The sequence below is a fragment of the Aquarana catesbeiana genome, linkage group LG08, assembly GCF_042186555.1.
Source record: "Aquarana catesbeiana isolate 2022-GZ linkage group LG08, ASM4218655v1, whole genome shotgun sequence".
Classification (NCBI taxonomy): domain Eukaryota; kingdom Metazoa; phylum Chordata; class Amphibia; order Anura; family Ranidae; genus Aquarana; species Aquarana catesbeiana.
In genome coordinates this window covers 288776602-288792841 of record NC_133331.1, presented here as the reverse complement: position 1 = coordinate 288792841, position 16240 = coordinate 288776602, and the positions used below count along the sequence as shown (strand labels likewise).

The 16240-nt window shown below is 46.4% G+C and overlaps 2 protein-coding genes across 2 annotated transcripts in view; one reads left to right on the top strand and one right to left on the bottom strand.

Moving 5' to 3' along the window:
* LOC141106783 (uncharacterized) overlaps positions 1-16240 on the top strand; it is a 258502-nt gene that overhangs the window by 217709 nt on the left and 24553 nt on the right. Inside the window, 7 exon segments of the mRNA XM_073597711.1 lie at positions 11393-11490; positions 11572-11778; positions 11859-12065; positions 12147-12338; positions 12456-12597; positions 13172-15330; positions 15332-15397. Of these exon segments, the coding sequence (XP_073453812.1) occupies positions 11393-11490; positions 11572-11778; positions 11859-12065; positions 12147-12338; positions 12456-12597; positions 13172-15330; positions 15332-15397 (3071 nt within the window).
* Positions 1485-10881, bottom strand: LOC141104702 (uncharacterized). Its single transcript, XM_073594382.1, has 10 exons — positions 10773-10881; positions 5974-6090; positions 5587-5716; positions 5377-5500; positions 5163-5260; positions 4852-5073; positions 4571-4771; positions 4284-4490; positions 4030-4171; positions 1485-2794 (listed from the first exon to the last, which is right to left on the bottom strand). Exons 4-10 carry the CDS (start codon positions 5459-5461, stop codon positions 1914-1916), a joined length of 1836 nt encoding a protein of 611 aa, XP_073450483.1. The 5' UTR covers positions 5462-5500; positions 5587-5716; positions 5974-6090; positions 10773-10881; the 3' UTR covers positions 1485-1913.

The window sequence follows — 16240 nt, the reverse complement described above, 5'->3', positions numbered from 1 at the left end:
TGACCACTGCACTGCAGTGACAGTTCCCTCCTCCCTCGCATGGTTAGAAGAGGAGAGAGACGGGCTGCTCCTTCTCCACCCCCCCTTCCCCTGCCCCTCTCCTCCTGTGTGCACCATGGGAAGTGTTAAGCTAAGCAGCTGAAATTGATCACTCACACTTCCCTCGGTGCACATAAGTGGAGAGGGGAGGGAGTCGGAGCGGATCTTCTCTCTCCTCCCCTATCTGTGTGAGGGAGGAGTGAGGGGGAACTGTCAGTGCAGGTTCTCGGCTGTATGAAAGAGAGGCTGCTGAGGAGTGAGGAGGCACTGATAAGTAGCACTAATAAGCGGCTCTGATGGGCATTGATGAGCATTGATAGGTGGCGCTGAAAGGCAGCACTAATTGGTGGCACTGATAGGCAGTACTGATGGGCACTGACGGGCAACACTGATGGGCACTGACAGGCAGCACTGATGGGCACTGACAGGTAGCACTGATTGGCAGCACTGATGGGCACTGACAGGTAGCACTGCTTGGCAGCATTGAGCATTAATAGGCAGCACTGATAGGCGGTATTGATAGGTGTCCCTGATAGGCGGCGTTGATGAGCACTAATAGGCAGCACTGATAGGCAGCACCAATGGGCACTGATAGGCAGCATTGAGCACTGATAGGCGGCACTGATAGACAGTACTGATGAGCACTGATGGGTGTCCCTGATAGGCGATATTGATGAGCACTGATAGGCAGTATTGATGAGCACTGACAGGTGGCACTTATAGGCAGTACTAATGGGCACTGATAGGCAGCACTGATAGGTGGCACTGATAGGAGTCACTAATGGGCACTGATAGGTGGCACGGATGGGGCTGCACTCATGATCAATGTAAACAATGTACTGACAGTCTTGCCGGTTATCGGCTCTCCTTTCCTCACACAGACACGAGTGGGAGGAAAAGACTGCTGATAACCAGCAAGTCTTTTTACATATGATCAGCTGATCACACGGTAAAGGGCCGCTGTGATTGGCCCTTTACCTTCATCTGTGGTCAGCTCAGCAGTCACAGAGCATGCTGGATGTGCACCCAAGGGGGCATGCGGGAGGCAGGATTCTGGGAGGATGTCCATGGGCGACCTCCCGGAACTGGAAGCCTGAGGATCGGATGAAAGGGGGTGGGGGGATTTTCATGGTTTCTTGCACTGAGGGCACTGAAGGTTCTAGTTACGCCTTTGATATGACATACCTGACCACTGCACTCTGTATGCTGGGCTGTATATGATAAGCTTGCCTCATTTGTCCAATTCATTTTTTTAAAAAGCACGCCTGTGTTTGTGAAATCTTCCACCACAAAATGTACTCAGCCAATGAGAGGTAATGACTCCATTTTTATTTTAAAAGGCCTAGAGGACTGCCTTTTAAGTGGTGGGGTTAACGTGTTTCGTCCTGAAAGACGACTTGAGAAAACTCTTGCAAGAGTTTACATCACAAAATGTACTCAGCCAATGAGAGGTAATGACTCCATTTTTATTTTAAAAGGCCTAGAGGACTGCCTTTTAAGTGGTGGGGTTAACGTGTTTCGTCCTGAAAGACGACTTGAGAAAACTCTTGCAAGAGTTTACATCACAAAATGTACTCAGCCAATGAGAGGTAAGGACTCCATTTTTATTTTTCTCCTGCTATCAATGGCCAACACGGTACAACACTTCATCCATGTCTTTGGTGATCTCTGATCTCCTTATCAACTGTTTCTTACATGATGAAGATCAGCCATGGAGTATATCTGAGGTGTATATCAGGGTGTGCTTCTTCCCCACATGTCCAGCAACATTCATATACAAGACATTTCCCGCACTCAAGGCACTAATACACCTTGAGGATTGTGTGGTACCCCTGATGTACAGGAAGACAGGACTTCAGTGAGGTACAATTCCCTCACTGAGGACAGGAATACGGCTTTTCCCCCGTGTGCAGTCTCTGATGTCTGGAAAGATTAGACGTCTTTGAAAAACATTTCCCGCACTCTGAACAGGAATATGGCTTCTCACCTTTATGCAGTCTCTGATGTGTGTAAAGATTGGATTTCACTGAAAAACATTTTCCACAATCAGGACAGGAATACGGTTTCTCACCCGTGTGCAACCTCTGATGTGTGTCAAGACTGGACTTCATTGAAAAACATTTCCCGCACTCAGGACAAGAAAACGGCTTCTCGCCCGTGTGCAATCTCTGATGATAGTAAAGATGAGACTTTTGTGAAAAAAATTTCCCGCATTCAGAACAGGAATACTGCTTTTCTGCCGTGTGAGATCTCTGATGTCTGTAGAAATTGGACGTGTTTGAAAAACATTTCCCGCACTCAGGACAGGAATACGGCTTCTCACCTGTGTGCAATCTCTGATGTTTGTAAAGATTGGACTTCTCTGAAAAACATTTTCCGCACTCAAGGCAGGAATGTGGCTTCTCTGCGGTGTGAGATCTCTGATGTCTGTAGAAATTGGATGTTGTTGAAAAACACTTCCCACACTCAGTACAGGAAAACCTCTTATCTCTTGGAAGGACAGCACAGTCCCGCACAGTCTGAGGTTCCTCAGGATAAGAGGAATACGATGGTCCGGCACCGTCCCGCACAGTCTGAGGTTCCTCAGGATAAGAGGAATACGATGGTCCATCTACACTGTGTGGTGCCGGATGGACATTTGAGGTAGTCGGGTTTTCTCCTGGACTATACTGTGTGATGTCCTCATCTTCTACTTTACAGTCTGGAGACAAAGTGAGACAATCCTCTGAGGTTTTCCTCATCTCCCGTCCATCTACTAAAATAGAAATACAAAGATTATTACTAGACATGAGCAGATTGGTTCCCCTAAACCAGGACTCCGCCCACATCAGGCAGCTTTGTCTCTGAGGATCTTACAATTCCCCCCTCAAGGTAACTAGTAAATGGGTCCTCTGATCTCCTACCAGTTCATTTCTTTATTCATGGACCTTAGTCAGAGAGTGAGGAAACAACGAGAACTGTCTTTTATAGGAGTGACAGTGATGAGGGGATTATAGGACGAGTGTCCCCTCCCCCTCTATCACTCATTGCCATCTTCCCAACACAAGAAGTCCTGCACTTCCTTATTTAGTCCATGATTTAGTCATGAATAACAGCGGGGCTGAGCCCCACCAGAGGTCAGAGAGTGAGGATGGGGGGAGAACAACCAAGATGAAGACTGGACTGATCCTGAAGACCACCATCATTGGGTTATTGACTCCTCCCTCATTATCACTTTCTGTTTAAGGTTCCAAAGTTGGAGGATGTTATCACATTATTATCAACATGTAAAAGTCTGTGCTCCAATCAAATCATCAGATATAAAATGTCCAGCTGGTAGGAAATGGGTGTAACAAAAGAGAATACATATTATGTGTATATATAGCAGAGGGTAGAGGGGAGAGAGGAGAAGTCAGGACTATGTAATGTACAACATATTGTATATAGTGAAGGGGTCAGGAGTATGTAATATAAATTATATAATGTAAGAGTCAGGATTCATAATATTGGTATTCAGTAATCAGTGGAAGATTAAATGTTTACTTGAGACAAGTTGCAGAGGTCCCACACCGCTGCCTCCCATCTCCTGAGACTGCACTCAGTGATTTGGGTCTGAGACTATACAGACATATCCCTCAACCAAGCACAGCCAGCAAACAATAGAGCAAGTAAACCCGGAAGACTTGTTATGTCAGAGGTACTGCTATACCTGGGCATGGGGCAGAAGAATCAAGACAGATACCCCAGGTGATTAGGTCAAGCAACGCCTATGATGAAAATCAACATTTTGCTGCCAGATGAACCCCAGAATCTCCATAAATCCAGTCTATATACATAAATTGTGTCTATGGCACAGAGAAGGAAGATTATCCGAGAGAAATACAGGATGGGGAACACAGCTCAGGAAAGTGACCAGGGTACTACAGGCTGGTATCACCCAGTCCCCGCCCTACTCTGGACCAATCAGTGAGCAGTATGGGTGGAGGAATGTATTTAGTGTTAATGACCCACCTGTGCTGATCTCTGTAGGAGTGTCCTCCTCTATAAATGTCCCCGTTATTCCATCCTCCTCCATAGACTGCTGATCATCCCTCACATACGTCTCTTCTTCTTCTGTTTTAACCTCAACTTTTATATCTATCAGATCTTCACGCTAAACCAAGACAATGATAGAAAATATATCAACTGTAAAATACAAGCTTTAATATTGTGACATCAAATAAAAGTAATTCAAGTCCATGTTCTAAATGCTCCATCCAACCAACCTTGTAACAGTGAGGGATGGTGTGACCTTCCTGTGTGGAATCCCGGGAATACAGAGTACGGGGACATCTCTCTGGTGGGTTCCTGGTATTAGGTGGCTCCATCATATCCTTGTGTCCTTCTGAAAACTCCTCCATCACACCATACTCCTCATCTTCCTCTTTAAATTCTTCTTTGACAACAACATTATAATCCCAGAGGTTTCCACTCTGCAATATCAAATAAAACATTCATTGTATCAAACATGCTGTGTAAAAATCAGGACTACCAATGATTGTCAATCATCTACCTGATGATGGTGAGGGATGGTGTGACCTTCCTGCGTGGAATCCTGGGTATACAGAGGATGGAGACATGTCTCTGGTGGGTTTCTCTTACTTGATGGCTCTATCATGATATCCTTGTGTCTTTCCGAAAGCTCCTGCATTACACCAGCCTCCTCTTTAAACTCTTCTTTAACAACAACTGCATTATACCCAAAGTTTCCACTCTGAATAAATAATAAAATATTAAATGTAACAAAAACTTTTGTGATTAAATCTTAACTACCATTGATTGTTCCTCATTTACCTGATGATGGTGGGGGATGGTGTGACCTTCCTGTGTGGAATCCCGGGAATACAGAGGACGGGTCCATCTCTCTGGTGGGTTTCTGTAGCTGGATGACTCCACCATGGTGTCCTGGTACAGATCTTTGTGTCGTTTTGAAAACTCCTCCATCACCCCATCCTCATCATCCTCCTCTTTTATCTCTTTTTTAACTTCAACTTTAGAATCTCTCAGGTTTCCACTCTGAATATATCATAAAAATGACATCAATTGTAACACTGCAGATAATGTACAGATCCTAATTATACTATCAGTGATTGTTCCTCATCTACCTGATGATGGTGAAGGATGGTGTGACCTTCCTGTGTGGAATCCCGGGAATACAGAGGACGGGGACATCTCTCTGGTGGGTTCCCATTACTGGATCCATCTGTAGGAAACACACGCACTGACTGAATACATTGTTTCTATGTGTTTATCAGATGATGGGGGATCTAGGTGGACCCTCCGTACTGCTCTCTCCTTTACAATAAAGTCTCCTCTTACCCGGTGATGTGAGGGGCGGCTGATTGTCCATCATGACGTCCTTGTAGAGATCCTTGTGTCCTTCTAAATACTCCCACTCCTCCATGGAGAAATAGACAGTGACATCCTGACACCTTATAGGAACCTGACACACACAATGATACAGTCACCATCCAGACACATCCCTTGTCTGTTACTGGATAATGTCCCAGAATTCCCAGCACCGCTCACCTCTCCTGTCAGCAGCTCAGTGGTCTCATCTGTGAATTCTCGAATTTTCGTTTTAATTCCCTATTCTGTCAAGGAGGGAGGTGGAGGCAATGTGATGGTCCTATGATCACCAGACTTCACAGGAGGAAAACTAGAATTGAGTATTAATAAAAAAAATCAAGTGACCCTTTAGAATCCTCCTCACCTCTCTGGTCAGGTCTGTGGTTTATTAATTAATATAAGAGTATCATGTAATCTGAAGGGGTTAATCTACATTTCCACACTATATATGTGTGTATCATCATTTGCTGGAGATAAAAGACATCACAGTGACTATGGAGGAAGAGGACGGAACATGACGGGGGGGGGGGGGTTACCGGGTGTAAACAGAAAATAAGATCTTATTACCTCGTCTGCTGCCAGTTCCAGCAATGTCTTCTCTCTACTTCCTCCCGACTCAACTCTGACCTAGAACTTCCTGTCTGTACCTGACATCACTTCCTGTCTTCCATAGCGCCATCCTGTCTGTACATGAAGTAAAAACAATAAGACTGGTCAGATACTAATTGGTATCATTCTGTGCATTGCTAGACTAGGTCTTGGTGACAGAGAGAAGCTTGGTGTTGCTCATACTATATGTAACCCTCATCTACATCATGGACAATTTCTTCTGCCTCTTAGTAAATATGATAGTGTGGCCCTCTTTTGGGGGGGTTGAAATGGTCCTTCCCAAGCAGGATATTGCTCTAAACCCCTAGATAAATACAAGAACCAGAACCTTTACTAAGTGCAAGACTGGGATTGACAATACATTTGCCAGTGACTCCACCCAGGACAGGGACTTCACCCAGAACATTGCCTTTACCCAGGAAAGAGTGCCCACCCAGGATAGGGCCACCCACCCAGGATAGGGCCTCTACCCAGGACAGGGACTCCACCCAGGACAGAGTACCCACCCAGAACAGGGCCTCCACCCAGGACAGTGCCACCACCAAAGATACGGCCTCCACATAGGACAGGGCCCCCACTCAGGACAGGGCCTCCACCCACGACAGAACCCCACACCCAGGACAGTGCCTTCACCCAGGACAAGGCCTCCACCCAGGACAGAGCCCCTACCCAGTACAGTGGCTCTACACAGGACAGTGCCTCTACCCAGGACAGGGCCTCTGCCAAGGACAGTGCCTCCACCCAGTACAGGATCTCTACCCAGGATAGGGCCCCCACCCAGAAAAGTGTCGCCACCCAAGATAGGGCCTCCACCTAGGACGGGATCTCTACCCAGGAAAGGGCCCCCATTCAGGACATTGCCTCCCCCTAGGACAGCGCCTCCACTTAGGACAGTGCCCCCACCAAGGACAGGACCCCCACCCAGAACAGAACCCCCACACAGGACAGGGTCATCAACCAGGACAGGGACCCCAGCCAGGACAGTGTCTCCACTCAGGACAGAGCCCCCACCCAGGACAGTGCCTCCACCCATGATAGGGCCTCTACCTAGGGCAGGAGCTCTACCCAGGTCAGGGCCCCCACACAGGACAGTGCTTCCACCCAGGACAGGGCCTCGATCTAGGACAGGAGCTCTACCCAGGACAGGGCCCCCAACCAAGACAGTGCCTCCACCCAGGACAGGGCCCACACCCAGGACAGTGCCTCGCCCCAGGAAAGGGCCTCCACTTCGGACAGGAGCTCTACCTAGGACAGGGCCCCCACCCAGGACAGTGCCTCCACAAAGGACAGAGCCTCCACTCAGTACAGTGCCTCCACCCAAGATAGGGCCTCCACCCAAAATAGGGACCCCACCCAAGCTAGGACCTTCACTTAGGACAAGACCTCTAGCCAGGACAGAGCCCTCACCCAGGACAGTGCCTCCACCCAAGATAGGGCCTCCACCCAAAATAGGGCCCCCACCCAAGATAGGACCTCCACTTAGGACAAGACTTTTACCCAGGACAGTGCCTCTACCCAGGACAGGGCCCCCACTCAGCAAAATGTCTTCACCCAGGACAGGGCCCCCACCCAGGACAGTGCCTCCACCCAGGACAGTGCCTCCACCCAGAACAGGGTCCCCACCCAGGACAGTGCCTCCACCCAGGACAGAGCCTCGACTCAGGACAGTGCCTCCACCCAAGATAGGGCCTTCAACCAAGATAGCACCTCCACTTAGGACAAGACCTCTACCCAGGTAAGACCCCCCACCCAGGACAGTGCCTTTACCCAGGACAGAGACTCCACCTAGGACAGGAGCTCTACCCAGGACAGGGCCCCCGCCCAGGACAGTGCCTTGCCCCAGGACAGGACCTCCATCTAGCACAGGGCCTCCACCTAGGACAGGAGCTCTACCCAGGACAGGGCCCCCACCCAGGACAGGGCCTTCACCCAGGACAGGGCCTCCACCAGGACAGGGCCCCCACCCAGGACAGTGCCTCCACACAGGACAGGGCCCCCACCCAGGACAGTGCCTCTACAAGGGACAGAGTCTCCACTCAGAACAGTGCCTCCACCCAAGATAGGGCCTCCACCCAAGATATGGCCTCCACAAAAGATAGGGCCTCCACTTAGGACAGGACCTCTACCCAGGACAGGGCCCCACCCAGGACAGGGCCCCACCCAGGACAGAGCCTCCACTCAGGACAGTGCCTCTACCCAGGACAGTGCCTCCACCCATGATAGGACCTCCCCCCAAGATAGGACCTCCACCCACGATAGGGCCCCCACCCAAGATAGGGCCTCCACCTGGGATAGGACCTCCACCCAGGACAGAGCCCCCACTAATAGAGATACCACCAGATGAAATGTTGCAGCAAAGTCCAGTTGCAGGGGGCCCTGAGGATGATCAAGATGTGGTGTTCATTTTGGTGTCGGAGGCCAGAAGACAAAGTCTGTGGTGGTTAGGAAATCCTCCATCCTTTGTTCAACCTGCATGGAACGCAGCTCTTCATCAACACAAATTGTGGTGTGGCACTGGACCTCAGAGTCAGCCTTGCTACTCTGCGCTTAGTCCCTAGTATTGTCTCTAATCTGTCATGCAACCTGAAGACAAGATCTGCGGTAATGAGCAAACACTTCCACCGTTGTCCAACCAGCCTGGAATTCAGCTTTTCCCCAGCACAAATCATGGTGTGACACTGGAACTCAGAGTAAGCTGGTCTACTCTGTGCTTAGTCTCTAGTAGCATCTAATCTGTCATGCAGCCAGAAGACATGATCTGCCATGATGAAGACATTCTGGCATTTTCCAACCAGCCTGGAACACAGGTCTTCATCAGTAGAAACCATGGTGTGACACTGGAACTCAGAGTCAGCCTATCTACTCGACGCTTTTGTCCCTAGTAGCTTGTAATCTGTCATGCAACCTGAAGACAAGATCTTCGTTAATGAGGAAACCCTTCCACCATTGTCCAACCAGCCTGGAATGCAGCTCTTCACCAGCAGAAATCATGGTGTGATACTAGAACTTAGAATAATCTTATCTACTCTGTGCTTAGCCTCTAGTAGCATCTAATCTGTTATGCAACCTGAAGACCAGATCTGTGGTGATGAGGAATCCACCATTGTCCAACCAGCCTGGAACGCAACTTTTTTCTGACAGAAACTGTGGTGCGGCACTGGAACTCAGAGTTGGCCAATCCACTTTGCACTTAGTCCCTAGTAGCATCTAGTCTGTCATGCAACCGAACCTCTAGCTACCACAAGTGGCCGTTGGATGCCTAACCTGACATTACCAGGGATGACACCATTTATCTTGGGATCAGATGGAAGCATAGGGGTTAACAGATTATTTACCAGTTATAGAATAATTAAGGTATGATGACTCAAGAAGGAAGGAATGGTGTAGTGGGCTTTTGGACGGGACTGATTGGAGGTGAGGGAGAGAATTTTTATGTTTTAAAGAGGGGTTGTCCTGGGTGGGTGGGGGGGTTCTCTTTTTTGTCATACCATGGTTTCTGCTGGTGAAGAGCTCTGTTTCAGGCTGGTTGTAAAACATTTGAAGGATATTCTCATTACCACATATCTTGACTTTAGGATGACTCTGAATTCCAGTGTCATGCCATGGTTTCTGCTTATGAAGAGCTATGTTCCAGGCTGGTTGTACTATGGTGGAAGGGTTTTCTCATTACCAAAAACTTGTCTTGCAATAAAGGTTGCAGGACAGATTAGACACTACTAGGGCATAAGCGTAGAGTAGGTAGGCTGACTTGGAATTCTAGTAACCATGGTTTCTGCTGGGGAAGACCTGGGTTCCAAACTGGTTGGACAATGGCTGGAGGGTTTTATCATCACCACAGATCTTGTCTTCAGGTTGCATGACAGATTAGACATTACTAGGGACAAAGCGTAGGATAGGTAGGCTGACTCTGAGTTCCAGTATCATACAACGGTTTCTGTTGTTGAAGATCTGTGTTCCAGGCTGGTTGGACAACAGTTGAAGGATCTCCTCATCACCACATATCTTGTCTTCAGGTCTCTGACACAAATACAAAGGCCACATCAAGATCATCCTCAGTAAGGTGACACATTTAGTAGTAGTAGCAATACTGCAACTTGATGTTCAACTCCAGTGGCCATGGTTTCTGCTGGAAAAGAGCTGCATTCCAAGCTGGTTGGACAATGGTGGAAGGGTTGTCTCATTACCAAAAATCTTGTCAGGTTGCATGACAGATTAGACACTACTAGGGACTATGCTCTAAGTAGATAGGCTGACTCTGGTTGGACAACAGTTGAAGGATCTCCTCATCACCATATATCTTGTCTTCAGGCCTCTGACACAAATACCAACACCACATCAAGATCATTCTCAGGAAGCTGCCACATTTAGCAGTAGTCGCAATACTGCAACTGGATGTTCAACTTGGCTGAGTACCCTTTTACTTCAGCCGTTTACTGACCCCACAAACAAGCAAAATTGTATCTAAACCTAAATTCAGTCCAAATCCAGAGCTCACTCCAAGTGATCTGTTTATTGGTCCCTTATTGGTGAGCATTGGGAAAAGGAGCCCCTTATATCCATAGTCAGTGGGAGAAACACATTTTACATCATCATTAAATCCTTGTTCCTGAGAGACAACAGTTCTCCATTTCTCAAGGAACCGCTAGAAACCTTTGGAGGAACCCTGGCTTAGAAAGGCTGATTTAGGCAGTAATATATTTCTATCTCCCTTGGTGGGATTGGAGATGACCCCATCTATAAAGATATACAGTACATACATGCACAACACAAGGCCGTGTTCACACTACGAGACGTTTCTCGGGGGCTGTTCCTCTGAGCTCCACAAGATGGTAGTATCACTTCTACCCAGACAGGAAGTCTCTATGGAAGACAGGAAGTGATGTCAGCTACAGACAGGAAGTTCATTGTGGCATGAGGTAGCACATTTTCCTCCTGTGAAGTCTGATGTTCATATGATCATCACGTTGCCTCCACCTCCTTACCTGATAGAATAGAGAAATAAAAAGATTCCTGAAGTCACCACCAAAATCACTGAGCTGCTGACAGGAGAGGTGAGCGGTGCTGGGAATTCTGGGGCATTATCCAGTAACAGACAAGGGATGTGTCTGGATGGTAACTGTATCATTGTGTGTGTCAGGTTCCTATAAGGTGTCAGGATGTCACTGTCTATTTCTCCATGGAGGAGTGGGAGTATTTAGAAGGACACAAGGATCTCTACAAGGACGTCATGATGGACAATCAGCCGCCCCTCACATCACCGGGTAAGAGGAGACTTTATTGTAAAGGAGAGAGCAGTACGGAGGCTCCACCTAGATCCCCCATCATCCGATAAACACATAGAAACAATGTATTCAGTCAGTGTGTGTGTTTCCTACAGATGGATCCAGTAATGGAAACCCACCAGAGAGATGTCCCCGTCCTTTGTATTCCTGGGGTTCCACACAGGAAGGCCTCACCATCCCTCACCATCATCAGGTAGATGATTGACAACTGGCAGTAGTTATACTTTATACCCAAGCATGTTTGTTACAATAAATGTTTTATAAAATATTGCAGAGTGGAAACCTCTGGGATAATAATATTGTTCCTAAAGAAGAGTATAAAGAGGAGAATGACAAGTATGGAGTGATGGAGGAGTTTTCAGAAGGACACAAGGATATGATGGAGCCACCTAATACCAGGAACCCACCAGAGAGATGTCCCCGTCCTTTGTATTCCCGGGATTCCACACAGGAAGGTCACACCATTCCTCACCATCATCAGGTAGATGATTATCAATTATTTGTAGTTATGATTTATACACAAACATGTTTGTTACAATGAATGTCTTATTATATATTCAGACTGTAAACCTCGGGAATTATAGTATTAATGTTAAAAAAGAGATAAAAGAAGAGGATGGTGAGGCTAGTGTTGTGAAGAAACGTTCAGGACACACGGATGTCACAATGGAGCCACCTAATAACAGAAACCCACCAGAGAGATGTCCCCGTCCTCTGTATTCCCGGAATTCCACACAGGAAGGTCACACCATCCCTCACCATCATCAGGTAGATGTTTGACAATTATTTATAGTTATACTGTATACATCAGCATGTATGTTACAATAAATATTTTATAATATATTGCAGGGTGGAAACATCGGGGATTATTATATTGATGTTAAAGAGGAGGATGAGAAGTATGGTGTGATGGAGATTTCAGAAGGACACAAGGATATGATGGAGCCACCTAATAACAGAAACCCACCAGAGAGATGTCCCCGTCCTCTGTATTCCCGGGATTCCACACAGGAAGGTCACACCATCCCTCACTGTTACAAGGTTTGTATGACGGACTATCTAGAACTCATGGAGACGATGTGTGGATTTCTTATGTGAGGTCACAATATTAAAACTTATATTTTACAGATGATATTCTCTCTCATTTTCTTAATTTAGAGTGGAGATCCGATTGATATAAAATTTGAGGTTAAAGCTGAAGTAGAAGAGACGTATGTGAGGGATGATCAGCAGTCTATGGAGGAGGATGGAATAACGGGGACATTTATAAAGGAGGACACTCCTACAGAGATCAGCACAGGTGAGTCAATAACACTAAATACATTCCTCAACCCATACTGCTCACTGATTGGTCCAGAGTAGGGCAAGAACTGGGTGATAAAAGCCTGTAATACCCTGGTCACTTTCTTGAGTTGTGTTGCCCGTCCTGCACATTAAATCTTCTTTCTCTCGGATAGTCTTTGTTTTCTGTGTTGCAGACACAATTTCTGTATCTAGACTGGAATTATGTCGATTCTGGGGTTTAGCTGGCAGCAAAATGTTGATTTTTAACTATTGACATTGCTGAACCTAGGCACCTGGAGTATGTGTCTTGGGTCTTCTTTCCAATGCCCGGGTCCAGCAAGATCTCTGACAGAGCAATTCTCCTGGTGTTACTTGCTCTAAAAGACAGTTCTCGTTGTTTCCTCACTCTCTGACTAAGGTCCATGAATAAAGAAATGAACTGGTAGGAGATCAGAGGACCCATTTACTAGTTACCTTGAAGGGGGAATTGTCAGATCCTCAGAGACAAAGCTGCCTGATGTGGGCGGAGTCCTGGTTTAGGGCAACCAATCTGCTCATGTCTAGTAATAATCTTTTTGTTTTTATTTTAGTGGATGGACGGGAGATGAGGAAAACCTCAGAGGATTGTCTCACTTTGTCTCCAGACTGTAAAGTAGAAGATGAGGACATCACACAGTATAGTCCAGGAGAAAACCCGACTACCTCAAATGTCCATCCGGCACCACACAGTGTAGATGGACAATCATATTCCTCTTATCCCGAGGAACCTCAGACTGTGAGGGACAGTGCCGGACCATCGTATTCCTTATATCCTGAGGAACCTCAGACTGTGAGGGACGGTGCCGGACCATCGTATTCCTCTTATCCTGAGGAACCTCAGACTGTGAGGGACAGTGCCGGACCATCGTATTCCTCTTATCCTGAAGAACCTCAGACTGTGAGGGACGGTGCCGGACCATCGTATTCCTCTTATCCTGAGGAACCTCAGACTGTGAGGGACAGTGCCGGACCATCGTATTCCTCTTATCCTGAAGAACCTCAGACTGTGAGGGACGGTGCCGGACCATCGTATTCCCCTTATCCTGAAGAACCTCAGACTGTGAGGGACGGTGCCGGACCATCGTATTCCTCTTATCCTGAGGAACCTCAGACTGTGAGGGACGGTGCCGGACCATCGTATTCCTCTTATCCTGAAGAACCTCAGACTGTGAGGGACGGTGCTGTTTTTCCAACAAATAATAGGTTTTCTTGTACTGAGTGCGGGATGGGTTTTTCAGAGAAGTCCAATCTTTCCATACATCAGAGGTCCCACACACAGGAAAAGCCATATTCCTGTTCTGAGTGCGGGAAATGTTTTGTAAAAAAATCACGTTTTGTCACACATCAGAGGTCTCACAAGGGGAAAAAGTCGCACTCCTGTCCTGAGTGTGGAAAATATTTTTCAAATAAGGCACTTCTTCACAGACATCTGAGGTCTCACACGGGTGAGAAGCCGTATTCTTGTTCTGAGTGTGGAAAATGTTTTTCAATGAAGTCACATCTTTCCAGACATCAGGGATTACACACGGGTGAGAAGCCGTATTCCTGTCGTGAGTGCGGGAAATGTTTTTCACGTAATTACAATCTTTACAGACACCAGAGATTTCACACAGGGGAAAAGTTACTTTCCTGTCCTGAGTGTGGAAAATGTTTCTCAAGTAAATCCAGTCTTTACAGCCATCAGAGATTGCACACGGGTGAGAAGCCATATTCCTGTCCTGAGTGCAGTAAATGTTTTTCGAATAAGTCCAGTCTTTCCTATCATCAGAGTTCACACATGACTGAGAAGCCGTATTTCTGTCCTGAGTGCGGGAAATGTTTCGCACAAAAATCGGAACTTGTCAGACATCAGAGGTCTCACACGGGTGAGAACCTGTATTCCTGTTCTGAGTGCGGGAAAAGTTTTTTAATCAAAGCACAACTTCTCACACATCAGAGGTCTCACACGGGGGAAAAACCATACTCCTGTCCTGAGTGTGGAAAATGTTTCTCAAGTAAATCCAGTCTTTACAGCCATCAGAGGTTGCACACGGGTGAGAAGCCATATTCCTGTCCTGAGTGCGGGAAATGTTTTTCAAGGAATTCCCATCTTTCCAGACATCAGGGATTACACATGACTGAGAAGCCATATTCCTGTTGTGAGTGCGGAAAATGTTTTTCATGTAATTCCAGTCTTTACAGACACCAGAGATTGCACACGGGGGAAAAGTCATTTTCCTGTCCTGAGTGTGGAAAATGTTTCTCAAGTAAATCTAATCTTTACACACATCAGATTTCTCACACGGGTGAGAAGCCGTATTCCTGTCCTGAGTGCGGAAAATGTTTTTCAGCTAAGTCCAGTCTTTCCTATCATCAGAGTTCACACATGACTGAAAAGCCATATTCCTGTCCTGAGTGTGGAACTTGTTTCGCACAAAAATTGGAACTTGTCAGACATCAGAGGTCTCACACAAGTGAGAAGCCACATTCCTGTTCTGAGTGTGGGAAACATTTTTTAATCAAATCACAACTTCTCACACATCAGAGATCTCACACGGGGGAAAAACCATACTCCTGTTCTGAGTGCGGGAAATGTTTTTCAAACAAGTCCACTCAAAACAGACATCAGAGGTTGCACACGGGTGAGAAGCCGTATTCCTGTCCTGAGTGCGGGAAATGTTTTTCAAGGAATTCCTATCTTTCCATACATCAGAAATCGCACATGGGGAAACAAGCCGTATTCTTGCCCTGAGTGCGGGAAACGTTTTTCAGAGAAGTCCCATCTTTCTAGACATCAGAGGTCTCACACGGGGGAGAAGCCCCTTTCCTGTCCGGAGTGAGGGAATTGTTCCTCACTGAAGTCCTGTCTTCCTGTACATCAGGGGTCCCACACAACCCTCGAGGTGTATTAGTGCCTTGAGTGCGGGAAATGTCTTCTATGTGAATGTTGCTGGACATGTGGAGAAGAAAACAAAAATGGAGACATTACCTCTCATTGGCTGAGTACATTTTGTGGTGTAAACTCTTGCAAGAGCTCTATTTTCTCAAGTCGTCTTTCAAGACGAAACACGTTAACCCCACCACTTAAAAGGCGGTCCTCTAGGCCTTTTAAAATAAAAATAGAGTCATTACCTCTCATTGGCTGAGTACATTTTGTGGTGGAAGATTTCACAAACACTTACAGGTCTTCTTTTTACAAAAAAATTGTTGAACAAATGTGACACGCATGAGCTGTGACAAATGTTGGTCGTAGTTTATCTATAATCATTGGCACCTTCCAGTGGCCATAATGTGGAATTACGTTTTTTTTCTCTCCCTGAGGTACGTTTTTTTTTTTTTTTTTTTTTTTTTTTTAGGAAAAATGTCTCAATATGGCCACTAGATAGAGCTGACGATTATAGGAAATCACTGTTTATTGAAATGCGGTCAGAATTTTTCATGGCTGGGTGAATGCTTGTCAGATTTCCCAACAAATTTTTATTTTTTATTTTTGTTATAAATAGACGCCCTAATTTTTTTTTTCATAAGGCGTGGTTTTATACAAATAAATGAGCTATGATACTTGAGAGTACAGTACACATTGAAACCATTGCTTTATGACCTTAAAGTGGAAGTAAAGTCTCTTTTTCTTTTTAACCAGT

Bases quoted from the DNA above. Each gene is read 5' to 3' on its own strand.
- LOC141104702 (XM_073594382.1), bottom strand. From the start codon at position 5,461: ATGGAGGAGTGGGAGTATTTAGAAGGACACAAGGATCTCTACAAGGAC. The intron at 5,261-5,376 runs GTAAGAGGAGAC...TGTTTCCTACAG, and splicing joins GCCGCCCCTCACATCACCGG to ATGGATCCAGTAATGGGAAC. The intron at 2,795-4,029 runs GTGGGTCATTAA...TTTCTATTTTAG, and splicing joins TCCTACAGAGATCAGCACAG to TAGATGGACGGGAGATGAGG.